Source organism: Octopus sinensis, linkage group LG7 (assembly GCF_006345805.1).
Source record: "Octopus sinensis linkage group LG7, ASM634580v1, whole genome shotgun sequence".
Lineage (NCBI taxonomy): Eukaryota > Metazoa > Mollusca > Cephalopoda > Octopoda > Octopodidae > Octopus > Octopus sinensis.
The window spans coordinates 17,316,438-17,331,320 of NC_043003.1; the positions used below are offsets into that span (position 1 = coordinate 17,316,438).

General features: G+C 29.7%; 1 protein-coding gene across 1 annotated transcript in view; it reads left to right on the forward strand.

Annotated features, from left to right (window-relative positions):
* The window catches only part of LOC115213975 (twitchin), a 280,495-nt gene that overhangs the window by 142,315 nt on the left and 123,297 nt on the right, over positions 1–14,883 (forward strand). The window contains exon 29 of the mRNA XM_036504380.1: positions 5,568–5,750. Within this exon, the coding sequence (XP_036360273.1) occupies positions 5,568–5,750 (183 nt within the window). The remainder of the gene's footprint in view (positions 1–5,567; positions 5,751–14,883) is intronic.

Below are 14,883 nucleotides of genomic sequence, written 5' to 3' on the forward strand. Positions count from 1 at the left end.
TATTTCACAAAATATATTACTTATAGTACGAAATAGTCAAACTGAAAATTAAACAAACTAGTTTACTTTGCAAATTGGCTACTTTGTAATATTAATGTTTGAAATAATTTGGTTATATATTGTATATGTGATGACAAGTAATATCAGTAATAATCCAAATGTCTATTATAATCCATCACTTTGCTTTTAAACCTGTTGGGGGTAGAGGTCAATGAAATAAAGTTCCAGTCAAGTACTAGGGTTTATAGTAGAAGGCCAGCAATTGCTGACCTAGCACATAAAGTAGAAACCATTATTATTATTATTATTATTGGAAAAAGCACCATTCAAATGTGATCGTTACCAGCGTCGCCTTACTGGCACTTGTGCTGGTGGCACGTGAAAAACATTCGATCGAGGTCGTTGCCAGTGCTGCTGGACTGGCTCCTGTGCAGATAGCATGTAAAAAACACCACTTGAGCGTGGCTGTTGCCAGTACCGCCTGACTGGCCCTTGTGCCAGTGGAACGTAAAAGGACCCACTACACTCTGGGAGTGGTTGGTGTTAGGAAGGGCATCCAACTGTAGAAACTCTGCTAGATCAGATGGGGGTCCTGGTTCAACCATCTGGTTCGCCAGAAGTCGGTCAAATCGTCCAACCCATGCTAGCATGGAAAGCAGTGGTTAAACGATCATTATTATTATTATTATTGTTGTCGTTGTTGTTGTTGTTATTATTATTATTATTATTATTATTATTATTTATAAATAGAAAAAGGTGGAAAACTAAGTCCATAATTCTTAGATATTAGACACACACACACACAAACATACATATGCATTCAATATTGAAAATTGGGTTTAAATCCCAAATGGTTTTGGGTGTTTACTAATATGTAGCATTTAATATTCATAGACCATTAATTATAGTCCTCCATGTGTATGAATTATCTAAATTTCTTCCTATTACCTTAATGAAGAAACGCAAGCATTTAAAACTCATTCACAGCTTTTATAATGATAAGTGCATTTTTTTCCTCTCAAAGGATTACACCGACGATGAGGATGAGGCTGGCGACAGGAAAAAGGCATGTTTCACTCAAGTTTCTGGCAGAAACTTCCCTAGTCTGTGGACTCTTGCTCGCGCGTGTTGTGTGTCTGTATTTAGAGTAGTTCACTAACTTAATATTTATTGATTTTGAATTTGTTTGTTGGGATCATTAAGCCTATGGTTGATACGTTGTTGTTTTAATACACAACATTCAGGAAAAGGAAACAAACATTAAAAAAAAAAGAAAAAAATCTGAAAATCTTTTATGAAGAACGGAAATATTAGCTCTTAGATTAGTATTCATGTAGAAAATTATTTTCGTTTCTATAATATTCACAAGAATACTAATTTTTCAAATGACAGAAAATAATATCTCTCAGGCAGGATTTTCTGATTTTTTTTCTTTTATCATTAATATATACTTCCTGAAATGTTACACTGAAATGTTATTTTTGAGAAGTTGCAAGTTTAACTTTAAGTTTATAATTCAACACTATCTTCCAGAATAGGTGAGTACTTGCCTTGATCTATTTGATATATCATTTCTTTCCTTTTACCATTAATTCCTCTGAATTGAGTGATAGACTATTTCATCAGAATTATGTACATCATATTTCATTGCTCATGTATTTTAAGATTGATGAAAATTTTATTGAAGCACATTATCAATATCATGTACATAATACTTATTATTTATATTAGAATGTAAGGAAATAGTCAAGAAATATATATATATATATATATATATATATATATATAACAACTTCTGAAATGTTACTTTTAAGCTATAGGCAATCCATCCACCTAACTACATAGCTAACTGGCTCAGTAAAATATTGAGGCATTCTGAATATTGGATAACTTGGTTTATCCCCTTTAAAAACATGAAAATAAATAATTATATGACTAATAAAAATGTTCATATGATTTATTAAATTTATCCTTAATAATACACTAAATCGTTTTTTGCAACAGATTTAAGTAAAATTAACTATTTTTATGTCACCATCACTTTATATCAATATTTTACATAAATCTACCTTTTGATTTAATATCAGATGACTTTAGTGGAGTACACTATGTTGTTAGTATTTGAACCAGAACTCTGGTTTGGGGATAACTTCGTCCTACCAGTCTTAGGGACTATCACTTGACAACCAATGTTGCTGTGTTTACATCCCCGCTACTTGGTGGTTCAGCAAAAAGAGACCGATAGAATAAATCCTGGGGTCGATTTGTTCAACTAACAGCAGTGCCCCAGCATGGTCGCAGCTAAATGACTGAAGCAAGTAAAAGAATAAAAGAATATGAATAAGTTAATATAGTTATTGAGTAACATTGAAATATTGTAAGTAAATTTGTGACAAGCTAAGCTGGTTACCCAGGTCAGCTTTCCAACTTTAGCTATTTTCCAGACTATCTAGCTTACATATTATCCACAATATTTAGATCACATAGTTTAAGTTTCATTTAATTCTTAGTAACTGTTGTTAATATTTATTGCTCTTTCCTTCACTTTTCACTCTGCACTCATATTCAGAGGAATTTTATTTTATCAGTCTTTCTTTTAGTATTATAATTCTTCAAATGGAAATTGGTTTTGAATTGCTCTTAGTTTCTTAAGTTAATTAGAAAGACTTTTGTCAGTGTGGTTGTAAAGTGACTAACAGTAACAAAACGTAATTTTTGTTGCTATTTTAAAATAACAGGAAATATGACTCAACAAAAAAATTAGTGTATCTGCTAAAATGAGTTACAGACAAACTTATCTATTCTGTTTTTTGAAGAACAGTTATAGTTAAGTTACTGTATGGTGTGCTACAGTTAATATAGCTATTATTTAAAGATATGTTTATGTAGCATAAACAATCTTTCACATGTGTAGCACATCATACAAATATGGAATATAAAACAAAAGTAAAATAAGAGAATCAATTGTAATTTTACAATTGATGTCTCTCATAAATTAAGTTTACCTTTTGTCATTACTTATAAAATTAAAATTGTATATTTTTGAAGTTTATCAAAAATATATAATTTTAAATTTATAAGTTTTAATTAATGTTTATTTTGTACTGTTAGACTAAAATAGATTTGAGATCTGCCACATTATACAGTGTTCACTGTGTGGTTTTCTTTTTCTGTTTTTTTGTTGTTGTTTGGATTGGTTTAGCTTGTTTTGTTGTGTTACATTAAATATGTCTGGGTTTGTCAAGTTGTCTTTTTGTGTGTTTGTAACTGTCTTTTATTCCATCATGCAATGTGTAAAGCATAAATATCAGGCCTTTATTGTAATTAAATCTCAGGTGTGATTATATAAATTCATTAAGAAGTAAGTATATTTTAATTTTTAGCATCTCTTTTGCACAGGTGCATTATTTAATTCTATTTTTCATGTCAGATTTCCTTCCACAGAAATATTCAACACGAAGAAATGCTTTTGTCACTTATTTTTCTTTCTTCCCTTTAATATCTTCAAACTTTATTTTTTGCTTTATTCAGCAGGAAATCTAGAATATTCTAGTCTTATTTTTTTTATTAATCTATTTTATATTTTGATTTATGTATATGCATTCATGATATACTATTGTGATCTACATCTTCCTCAAAGAAATCTAAGCATATCCATTTTAAAGGAACCAGTGATTCAACCCAAATATACTTAACTTACATACTTTAAGAGCACAGCATGAATTTTGAGCTTCTTTTCTTCCCTTCACTTGCTTTTCTTTTGATCATAGCTGACAGAGCGCGTGTGAATCCTTTAAACCTATTTGTTAATCCCTATGTAAAAACTTGAGACCCTAAAATAATCACATTTAAGATTTGAAACATTTTTTCATTGTAGTTTATTTTAATACCTGCTTTTTCCAGTAACAGATATAAAGACAATAAATGCCGATATCACCTAAATTTAAAAATGCATTTTTTTTGTAGTCTACTTTATTATCTACCACTACCCATATGATGAATTCTAGATCCTGAATAATTAAAATTGTTTGAGAAATAATACAAATTTTGCAACTATGAATATTTCGGATGCAGTCAATCTACATTTCTCAATGTAATTAAGATACAAATAGATTTATAAATAGAATTATGAGTATTAATCTGGCTTTTTGATTAACCCACTGTGTATGATGAAGTGAATCATATGATTATTTCAGGTAAATGAAGCAAGTGTTTCACTTAAAATTCTACTAATATATCTATATCAGTCTTAAAATGAATGATCAGCCTGTTCACTCATCATCATCAATTTCATCATCATCATCGTTTATTGTCCGCCTTCCATGCTGACATAGGTGGGACATCATATAAATCATCTCAAATCATCTGTAACACCAAAGACTGAACAGATTAAATATTTAATTCATAGTCTCATTGTGGGTATCATAGTTTAAAGATATCAGCCAGTCTTAATATATGATATAAACCCTTTCAATACTAAACTCTAAAAACTGATTCCTCTTCATGGTCAAGACAAAAAGAAAAATAATAATAATTTAACAAACGAATAGAAAACTGCTGCAATTATGATGAAAGTCAAATCAATTATGTTTAACAATATCAAAATATCAAAAACAGAAAGCATTTATTTCTATTTGTTATAAAATCAAAAGTGAAGGCATTACATGTATTTTCACATGTATTTCAAAATATATTGAAGAGACATACATAAAATTCTTCACTTTGAATCAGCTTCACATATCTACAATCTGGTTTTGAAGCTTAATCAGAATCATTTCATTTCTTTTTATGCAGAAATGATGTGCCAAGTTCTAGGGCTGGAGAAATATTAAAATCATTCGCTAAATGTAGTTATTATTTTACAAATAAACATATAGGAAGTAGTTTCTTAAATACAGAAAAAACTAGCAGTTTATAAACTGTTTTTTTAATTCAGGACTAGTTTCAAACTGAATGCTGGAAATATTTCAGTGTGTATCTGACGACCTACTGAGTTTCTGTATGACTTAATACTCAAACTGTAATACTCAAGAATAAGATGTTTATGTGCATCAGCAACATAGATAAATTATTGCTGAAAATTCAAAGAGAACTTTGGATTTGTTTTGCTGCATCTACCATGAAAATCAGAAAATTAAATAGAAAAATATATTTTTAGCTTTTAATAATTAATGAAATTAAATTAGATTAGCAATTAAAACTTATGTATATCTAGTGCTTTTTTAAACTCAAATATACAATTAACATAAATATGTGGTAATAAAAAAAATAATTAATATCTTTTAATCAGCAAAAATGTACTTTTCTAATATTTTTTCATTCTTTCCTTTTCCATTTTGAAAAAAATCCATTTTTATAAGTTGAAAAATTATCCTTCACCTTGCTTTTACATTTTTTTCAACATTGCTCAAGTTTGTTACTAGGTTATGTGTAAGTATCAGTAAATATTTGACAGCACCAAACCAACTTCTGCAGTGAATGTGGTTGAAACTTCCTCTTATCAATTGTGTCTTGAGATGCCATCATGCATGTGTGAGTTTATGTTTGCCCTGCTCTGTCTACTACAGAAAGATTCATCCAGCCGACGACAGTCAGTTGAGAGCACTGACTTACCCATCATGAAAGTGTCGGCCGAAAAACTTGAGGCTCTTGAAAACCAGCGTCGCAATTCTCGACAGATGCGTCGAGCATCTTTGGCAGATGTGATTCCTGATTGGCCAACATTACAACATAGAATTAAAGAAAAGGAGGTACACACTATGTTCCCAACAATAATTCCTATCTCTTTATCTATCTATCTATTTAATTATATTTCGATATACTAAATAAAGTTGATAATAGAAAACTGAAGATATGAAAGTACTATATGCATATGTGAATATATATAAACTTATATATATATACCTATACTTAAATATTTTTATAGTATTTATCTTTAATGTATAGATATATATATATATTAAATAAGTATTAACAAAGTAACTGAATAATAATGTGCATGAAATTAAGTTACATAACAGAATGCACATATATTAGTCTAAATATCCTTGCATAAGAGTCACAGAGTCTCTATGCTCAAAAAGAATTCTAATTATAAAATAAGAGCCAAATGTCATTGTACATTTTAAAATTTATTAAGTCATACATCCTTTAGACTTAAATTAATTGCTTTATGTTTTAACATGAAAGCAAAGTATTTTGTAATCCATCCATACAAATTTAATCTTAATCAAGAAAAGTTTAATATCAAATCATTAGCTAAACGTATTTATTATTTTACAAATAAACATAGAGGAAGTAGTTTCTTAAATACAGAAAAAACTAGCAGTTTATAAACTGTTTTTTTAATTCAGGAATAGTTTCAAACTGAATGCTGGGAATATTTCAGTGTGTATCTGACGACCTATTGAGTTTCTGAGCAATGAAAGCGACAGTAACTTTTGAATTGATCCTTATACTCAATTTTCAACTTTCTTAATCTCTTTCTTGTCTTAGTGGAAATCTTTTACAATTGTCAATGATTTATACAAGCAAATTTTGCTGATTATTGTTGCAGGTAATTTTATAGATTTTATTTTAATAAGTAAATTTACCAAAAATATATGCATTCTAAAGCAATAAATTAATGCTGATAATTAAATTACTGTTTATTGGCCCCTTCATTAGTGTCTTAGTTTATATGCTACAACTTTAACTTAATAAAATTAAAGAGAATAAATAGATAATTGCAGTTAATTTCATATATTAGTATCTGATAAAAAGTAAGCAAATTCGTTGAAACTACAAGAATTAGGATGCTTAAAATTTATATGGTACCAGAACACACTAATATAATGTTTGAATGTATTTTCATGATTTTAAAAGTTTATATGTTTAATGGTATCCTTCAGTCTTGTGAGGACTTATTACTCTGGATATTTAAAATGAAAATGTCTAAGTATGACAGTATGGAAAACCAGTTACTTATGCAGTGAGCAACTGAAGAGAAAAGATAGCCATAATAGGGAAATGAACTTGAGATAACTTCTCTTATATTAGGTTAAAGAATATTGGACTTCATAGAGAAGATAACCTTAAATACTGACAAAAAGTATTTGGTGACTCTGGTCCATCCAATGTACAACACCATGAAAGAACAAAATAACAAATAACAAATAAATGGAACATGAAAAAATTAATTAATTCTTATTATCTTAAATATCATGTCTCTTTTATGTTCATTCAGGTTATAAATATTTAAGTTGAAAAATTAAATCTGCTTGTTAATCATTGGCATTATTTAAATTTTCCATTAAGAGTTAACCCAACTTTGAATATACCCAGATGGCTTTGTTTGTGGTGGTGTGGTGTTTTTTCATCTATATATTCTTGTTTACTTTCTTCCTTAGTGATTGCTGAAAACCCAATCAAACTTCACAACACATTATTTCCCTCAATAACAACCAGAGAAAAAATATCACATATTAATTTACAGACATAAAACTCAACAGAAAACTTTATGCAAAATATTTTATAAAACTTCTTAGATTTTAGTATTTATATGGTATTTAGCAAGAATATAAGATATTTTAATCATTTTATAACAACATTTTTTTATGAAATACAATATTTTATGTGTTTTGATTAATTTTGATTATCAAAAGTTTAATCGTATTTATTATAAGCTGGTATTTGGAACATAACTTGATAAGTTACATTAAAATAGACACTTTGTATAAGATAACAATGGCAGTCTTGGGCATGTTGACATCAAAAGCAATATCACTATGGCACAAAAATTCATTGGCTATTTATAAAAAAAAGAACCTACTTCCAATTTTCAACATAATTCCTTGTGAATGGAATCAGAAAAGAAGATTTTACAAAAATAATGTCTTTACACATTTTTGTTAAAGGAGGTATTATTCGTTAACCCTTGTTAATGTTTGTTACTTAAATGAAACAGCAGTCACTGGGCCTTCTAACAATATCTGCCTTGACCTCCATTCAGCAGAGAATTGAACTTGCGATTAACTCATCCAAATCTGTAGCCATAAATGTCAACTATAGAACAAATGGCTTTGATGGTGTTACCAGGAACATACAATTGGTAATTCATTGGGTACATGTGATCTTGAGAAAGAAATTCCACATCATTGTTCATTGATCTTTTACTATGTTGATCCTTTACCATGTTGAACCAGAGAGTAGTTGATTGATATATATCAAGTCCCTTTCCTCTTGCAAACTGGTTTATTTGCCAATTTGTTGTATACCTTTCACAGCACATTGTGCTGCAGCCAGATGCCCTACTTCATTGAACTTGAAAATTCTATCTGATGTAGTGTAGAGGATATATGTCCAATCTGATGATATTGACACTGGATAGTAATAAGCCAAGCTGCTTGATAGATATAGCAACTTTACTCTTTATCTTTGTTAAATTAGTACTGTCAGCATTATTATTATGACCGGTCTCTTGTTATACCACCGTCAGCAAGGCTCTTCCCAACCTCATAGAATTATGATGTATAAATCTACTCACATTATCTTGACAGGGCTCAACTCTATTCCTGTGAACATTGCATAAGTTCAGTAAAAACGGGATGCAATACAGTGAAGTAAAGTCTTGGACAGCCTTCTTCCTTCACTTAATCAGGACTGGTAGATTATTTCATCCTTGCTTCATGCTTCCTGAATGTTATTTCCCTTGAGGTTATTGGTAGTCAATTAGATAACTGCTTTCTCAAAATTGATGTTTAACTTAGGTTTGGACTTAGATTTGTTACTAGCACATACTATTATGTGTCTACAGTAGAGATCTTCAGACTCCAACTATTATCATACCACCTCAGCATTGACAACTTCTCTCTCTATGTTACTTCTAATGATATTATTTAAAGAGAATGAAGCTGGATTTCCATTCTAATAGGAGCTGGTTGGAGAAACTGAAATCTACTAGCTAGAACCCCTACACTATATCCCTACTCACTCTGATCTGGATAGAGAATGCCATTCATAGGAATCAATTCTACAAAGTTGAAATAGCTCTTTCAGTGTGGCTCTCCAATCTTTCTTCTGAGTAACACAATCACTTTTTCATCGACTGCAAAATACTTGAATATCTCTTAGTAACATATATCTTCATAAACAAAATTTTCACCCGCTCACAAGAATCTTCTTTCGTTTTCTTAGTATTAAGGAAAAACATTAAACTCAAGATGTAAAGTATATAAAACTTTATTTTGAAACTGAAAAATAGATTAACAAGGAACAAAATTATCTGAATTTGTAAATAGGTTTAAACAAAACTGTTAGAAAGTCAATGATAAATTAGACAAAAAGAATGTAAATTAAGATATGAAAAAAATCTAATATAATCTCATTTATATATAAGTAAGAGCAATCAATAAGAATTCTCTGGATTGTGATAATAAATATCTATAATGCACATAGCATGTCTCTCTCTCTCTCTCTCTCTCTCTCTCTCTCCAACTTTCTTACATATGCACATAAATACAAAAGTAAACAGTCACACACACACACACACACAAATTTCATGATGCATGGATATGCAGTGAAAGGGTGTTATATATACATAGAACATAATATAATGTAAACTATATCACATGCATGCAACTCATACAAATATTTATAGATACCTAAAAAATATATAAATGCATACAGTCTAAGAGACCTTTTTGAAATGCATGACCCGATGAAATCATACTGATTTTTTAAAGTACTTCAAGGATCATTTATATATGAAGTTTACAACCGATGACACATTTCAGGGAATTGAATTTGAAAATTTTAAAAGATTTTAATAGACTTTAGTATATATTCAGCTGCAATTTATTATGTATAGTTTGCTTATTGACTTATATGATTAATATTTATCTTTAATATTTTAAATATATAGAAATAGAAATACAGTTTAAATGTTTAATGACAAATGAATTTTTGTAGTATGTTAAAAGCATTACAAAATAATACCAGCTGCTAAAAACTACAAATCAACTTTATAAAATTTTATTTAAAAACAAACGGTATGTTAATAACGAAAGTTAAAACAACTAATTAACGCAACACTTGCTTACAGAAAAATATACATCTATATATATATATATATATATATATAGCATCTCCAAAAGCAATCAGTCAATAAGGGACTGGAAAACCTAGAAAGTAAATGTAAAAGATTTCTTATAAATGCAAATAAATTTTGTCAGTATATGCAAATAAAATATATATGAAGTTATTTTCAAGTCATTCCATTCTCAAAGTAAAATATGCATTTCTTTATAAAATTAATTTAAAACATATTGAAAATTGTGTTAAGATAAGTATGTAAATGTGAGGAAACTACTTTTATCAAGTAACACATTGTAAAAAGTTGATGCATAAAATCAACTAATTATAAGAATTGAGCTATATATATTACACACACACACACGTGTGTGTGTGTATATGTATCTATACATTCACACAATATATAAATATATACACACACACATATATATATATATATATATATATGTACACACACACAGATACACACATATTTATGTATATATGTATATATATATATATATATATATATATATATATATTGTTAAAATTCAAAAGTATTTAGACTAAATTTTTACGAAATGCTAAACGAAAAATTTCAATACATATGATAAAACCATGTTAGTTCTTTAACTGTGAAGAAATATTCTAATAAGGTGCAAATAAATATGTATCTAAATAATAAAGCTAAGTTTTCAATAATAATTTTAATAAAAACAGAATGATTTCTATATATTTAAGAATCATCATTATATTTGAGAATGTTATTTTGCATATATTCACATACATTTCACTCCTTCTCTTGTTTACTGTTTTCATATCTTCAACATTATTTGTTTAATTCTGTCGATATATTGTATTTATGGTGTAATTTCACTGGATTTTCTCTTTGTATCATTGAATAATAAAAGAAAAATGTTCTCATGGGAACAGTATACAACAATCAGGGATGTCTTTGATCTCCATCTAATGTAATTGCGTTTTTAAACAAACACAGCACTTTCATAATAGATGCTACCTCTGGACGAATACCACTGTAAATTTACTTTTCAATGGTATATTTACATTAATTATGATGCATAAATGGCTATTATATTGATCACCGTGACCGACCAGGCTATCAGATGTTGCTACTCATTGCTTGTCACAATAAACTTCACATTGTTTTGGCCTTCAAATGATGCCACCCTGCTGGCTAAGCTAGCAGGCCAACAGGAGAAAGAGTGAGAGAAAGTTGTGGCGAAAGAGTACAGCAGGGATCGCCACCACCCACTGCCAGAGCCCTGTGAAGCTTTTAGGTATTTTCGCTCAATAAACACTCACAACGCCCGGTCTGGGATTCGAAACCGCGATCATACAACCGTGAGTCTGCTGCCCTAACCACTGGGCCATTGCACCTCCACGGCTATTATATATATATTGGAAAATTATGTTAAGAGTAAAACTATTCCTTGGAATACTTGACCAGTTTACATGCTAATTCAATAAGTAGATCATTTACTTGATTGACCAGATGGACACTCTTAGTTCGTTCTTGGCAAGAGTGTCCATCAAATACATATATAGATAGGTGCAGGAGTGGCTGTGTGGTAAGTAGCTTGCTAACCAACCACATGGTTCCGGGTTCAGTCCCACTGCGTGGCATCTTGGGCAAGTGTCTTCTGCTATAGCCCCGGGCTGACCAATGCCTTGTGAGTGGATTTGGTAGACGGAAACTGAAAGAAGCCTGTCGTATATATGTATATGTATGTGTCTGTGTTTGTCCCCCTAGCATTGCTTGACAACCGATGCTGGTGTGTTTGCGTCCCCATCACTTAGCGGTTCGGCAAAAGAGACCGATAGAATAAGTACTGGGCTTACAAAAAATAAGTCCTGGGGTCGATTTGCTCGACTGAAGGCGGTGCTCCAGCATGACCACAGTCAAATGACTGAAACAAGTAAAAGAGAGTAAAAGAGTAATACATGCATACATACATAGATACATACATATATGCATGTATTCATATAATCTTTATAGAATTGTAGTAGTCAAATTTTGTATCATTCTCTTTGAATGAAAATATTAAATAGAATAAGTATATCTAATTAGTCATTTGAATAAAAAATTTGGAAATTCAGAAATAAATACTTTCTATACATCCAGTAATTGGAGACAATGCTAAAACTAATATTCTCAAGAATACTAATTACAATATGAAAAATACATTGTTTTTTTTTATATTCATTAGTATACATGTCAATAGAAGCCATTACAATCAGCTAATTATATATATATATATATATATATATATATAGGTGTAGGAGTGGCTGTGTGATAAGTAGCTTGCTTACAAACCACATGGTTCTGGGTTCAGTCCCACTGCATGGCACCTTAGGCAAGTGTCTTCTACTATAGCCTTGGGCCGACCAAAGCCTTGTGAGTGGATTTGGTAGACGAAAACTGAAAGAAACCCGTTGTATATATGTGTGTGTATATGTTTGTGTGTCTGTGTTTGTCCTCCCAACATTGCTTGACAACCGATGGTGGTGTGTTTATGTCCCCATAACTTAGCAGTTCGGCAAAAGAGACCGATAGAATAAGTACTAGGCTTACAAAGAATAAGTCCTAAGGTCGATTTGCTTGACTAAAGGCAGTGCTCCAGCATGGCCGCAGTCAAATGACTGAAACAAGTAAAAGAATATATATATAGAGTAGATTACATTGACCACAATATTTTTACATGTTCTAGTGAGATAGATGGAGACTCTTATAATTAAATGAAAGTCACTTTGAATTATTTCAAAACATGAAATCTGAGATGAGCTAATATCTACAGATTTTTTTTTTCTCTCAAATCTATCTATTTGACACATTCTTATGTAACATTTGCTCCATTTGAATTAGTTTATTTTAATTACCATTTAAAAAATCCTATAAGACTTCAAGAATCTTGTATAATTTTTGCAATTCCTTTAGGTATAGCCATGGCAGTGTGTTTAAGGATCTTGCTTTGCAACCACATGGTTTTGGGTTCAGTTCCACTGAAGTTGTTGTGTCTGTGTTTGTTCCCCAATCCTCTGACAGAAACAGAAAAGATTATGTGTAAAGAGAACACTTAATGGAGCAATGAAGAGAGAGATTTTATTAGCCCTCTATTCCTGAAATACAGGAATCTAGCAAAAATTTAAAACAAAAGAAAATCCAGTGAAAACATAATACATTTTACAAAGAAAGAAAAAAATGTAAAGATACATTTAACGTACAAAACATATTTTTAGTAATTAGAAAATATATTTTCAACTTGTATTGTTGTACTCAAAAGTTAATTATAACTTTCTTTTTTTATCTATTATGTTTGTTTAATACGCACATGCGCGCACATAGACTCTCATGTACATATATATATACATATATACATACATACATACATACATATATATATATATATATATATATATGTATGTGTATGTATATATATGTGTATGTGTATACACACAAATGTATATTGTATTTAAACTATTTTATGTATTATATGTTTTGTTTAAAATTTCATATTGTCTTAAATGTGTATTTTGAATATCGATGTTCTAACACTAAACCTCGTCATAATCTTGTGGCATGATAGTGACTGTAATTAGCTTACGCTAAAATGAATGTGTGAATATGTAATTAATTATAGTTTACTTTAAATGTGATTAAGATATTGTGTCTCTAGTCTCTCTCTATATATATTTTTATCTGTCTCTATGTATGTTCAACTGTATATGTGTATCTGTTGATTCAGATTAGCTCAGCTTAAAACCACTTTTCTAGTTTAGAAACAAGTATAATTAAAACTAGCAGTATAACCCAGCGTTGTTCGGGCTTGTTTCCTTTTTGACCCTTTAGAATTGGAATTTTTGAAAAGTAAAAATTTTGCATTATGTAACTTGTTATTCTCTTTAAGTGAACATTTTTCTGGTTGAAATACACCAAAAAATGCCGACACAGCAGTCAAAAAATCGTACAAAATAGGGATTTTCATAGAAAAAAAGCACCATTTTTATGTAAATAATTTTTGGTGTTAACATGGTCCGATTTGAATTTTTTCTTCTACGGAAGGAAGAGCAAGTCTTCTTCTATCATAGTCTCAATTTTGGTCCACTTGCACCGCAGAGTCTCGGAGGAGATAGTGTTAGTTGAAGGCTACCAAACCTGCCATACACAGACAACTTCAGCTTTATATATATAGATTATAATGTTGAATATTATTTGGGTTAATAAAGACATTTACTTCAAATTATGAAAATAGAGCTTTTACTATTTTCTTTTGTTAAGTTATTAAAATAAAGTATAGCTTAAAAATATTCAGAATAAGTAGAATTATTTAAAGATTTAAAAATTTACAATGGAAATTAAGTTTGTTTTTCATTAGTGGTTATTTGTTAGAGAAGGTCCAAAATATCTGCGAAACATTTATTTAAAAGTCCCACTTATATTGATTATATTTTCCCTCAAAGAGTGGGTTGCTTACTATAGGATTGTACCAATTTATAAAAGTATACAGTGAATGTTTGTCACACTATATAATAAAGGAAGCTTCAGAATCGAAACAATAATGAAAAGTTTACAATATTCTCAGTAAGATAGCATTTTCTCATCTTGGCTGCAACAAATGAAAATGCATTAAAACTACAATTTTCATATTTGTTAACTTTATTTGATTAGACATGAGTCTTCATTTCTCATATTAAAATAGATCAGAAATTATGAAATGATATTATATGTATATAACTTCAGATTTCTGTTATGTTTTTCCAAAAGAAAGATTTAAACTTCTCAAAATGTTCATATAATTTTATGACAATTTTTAG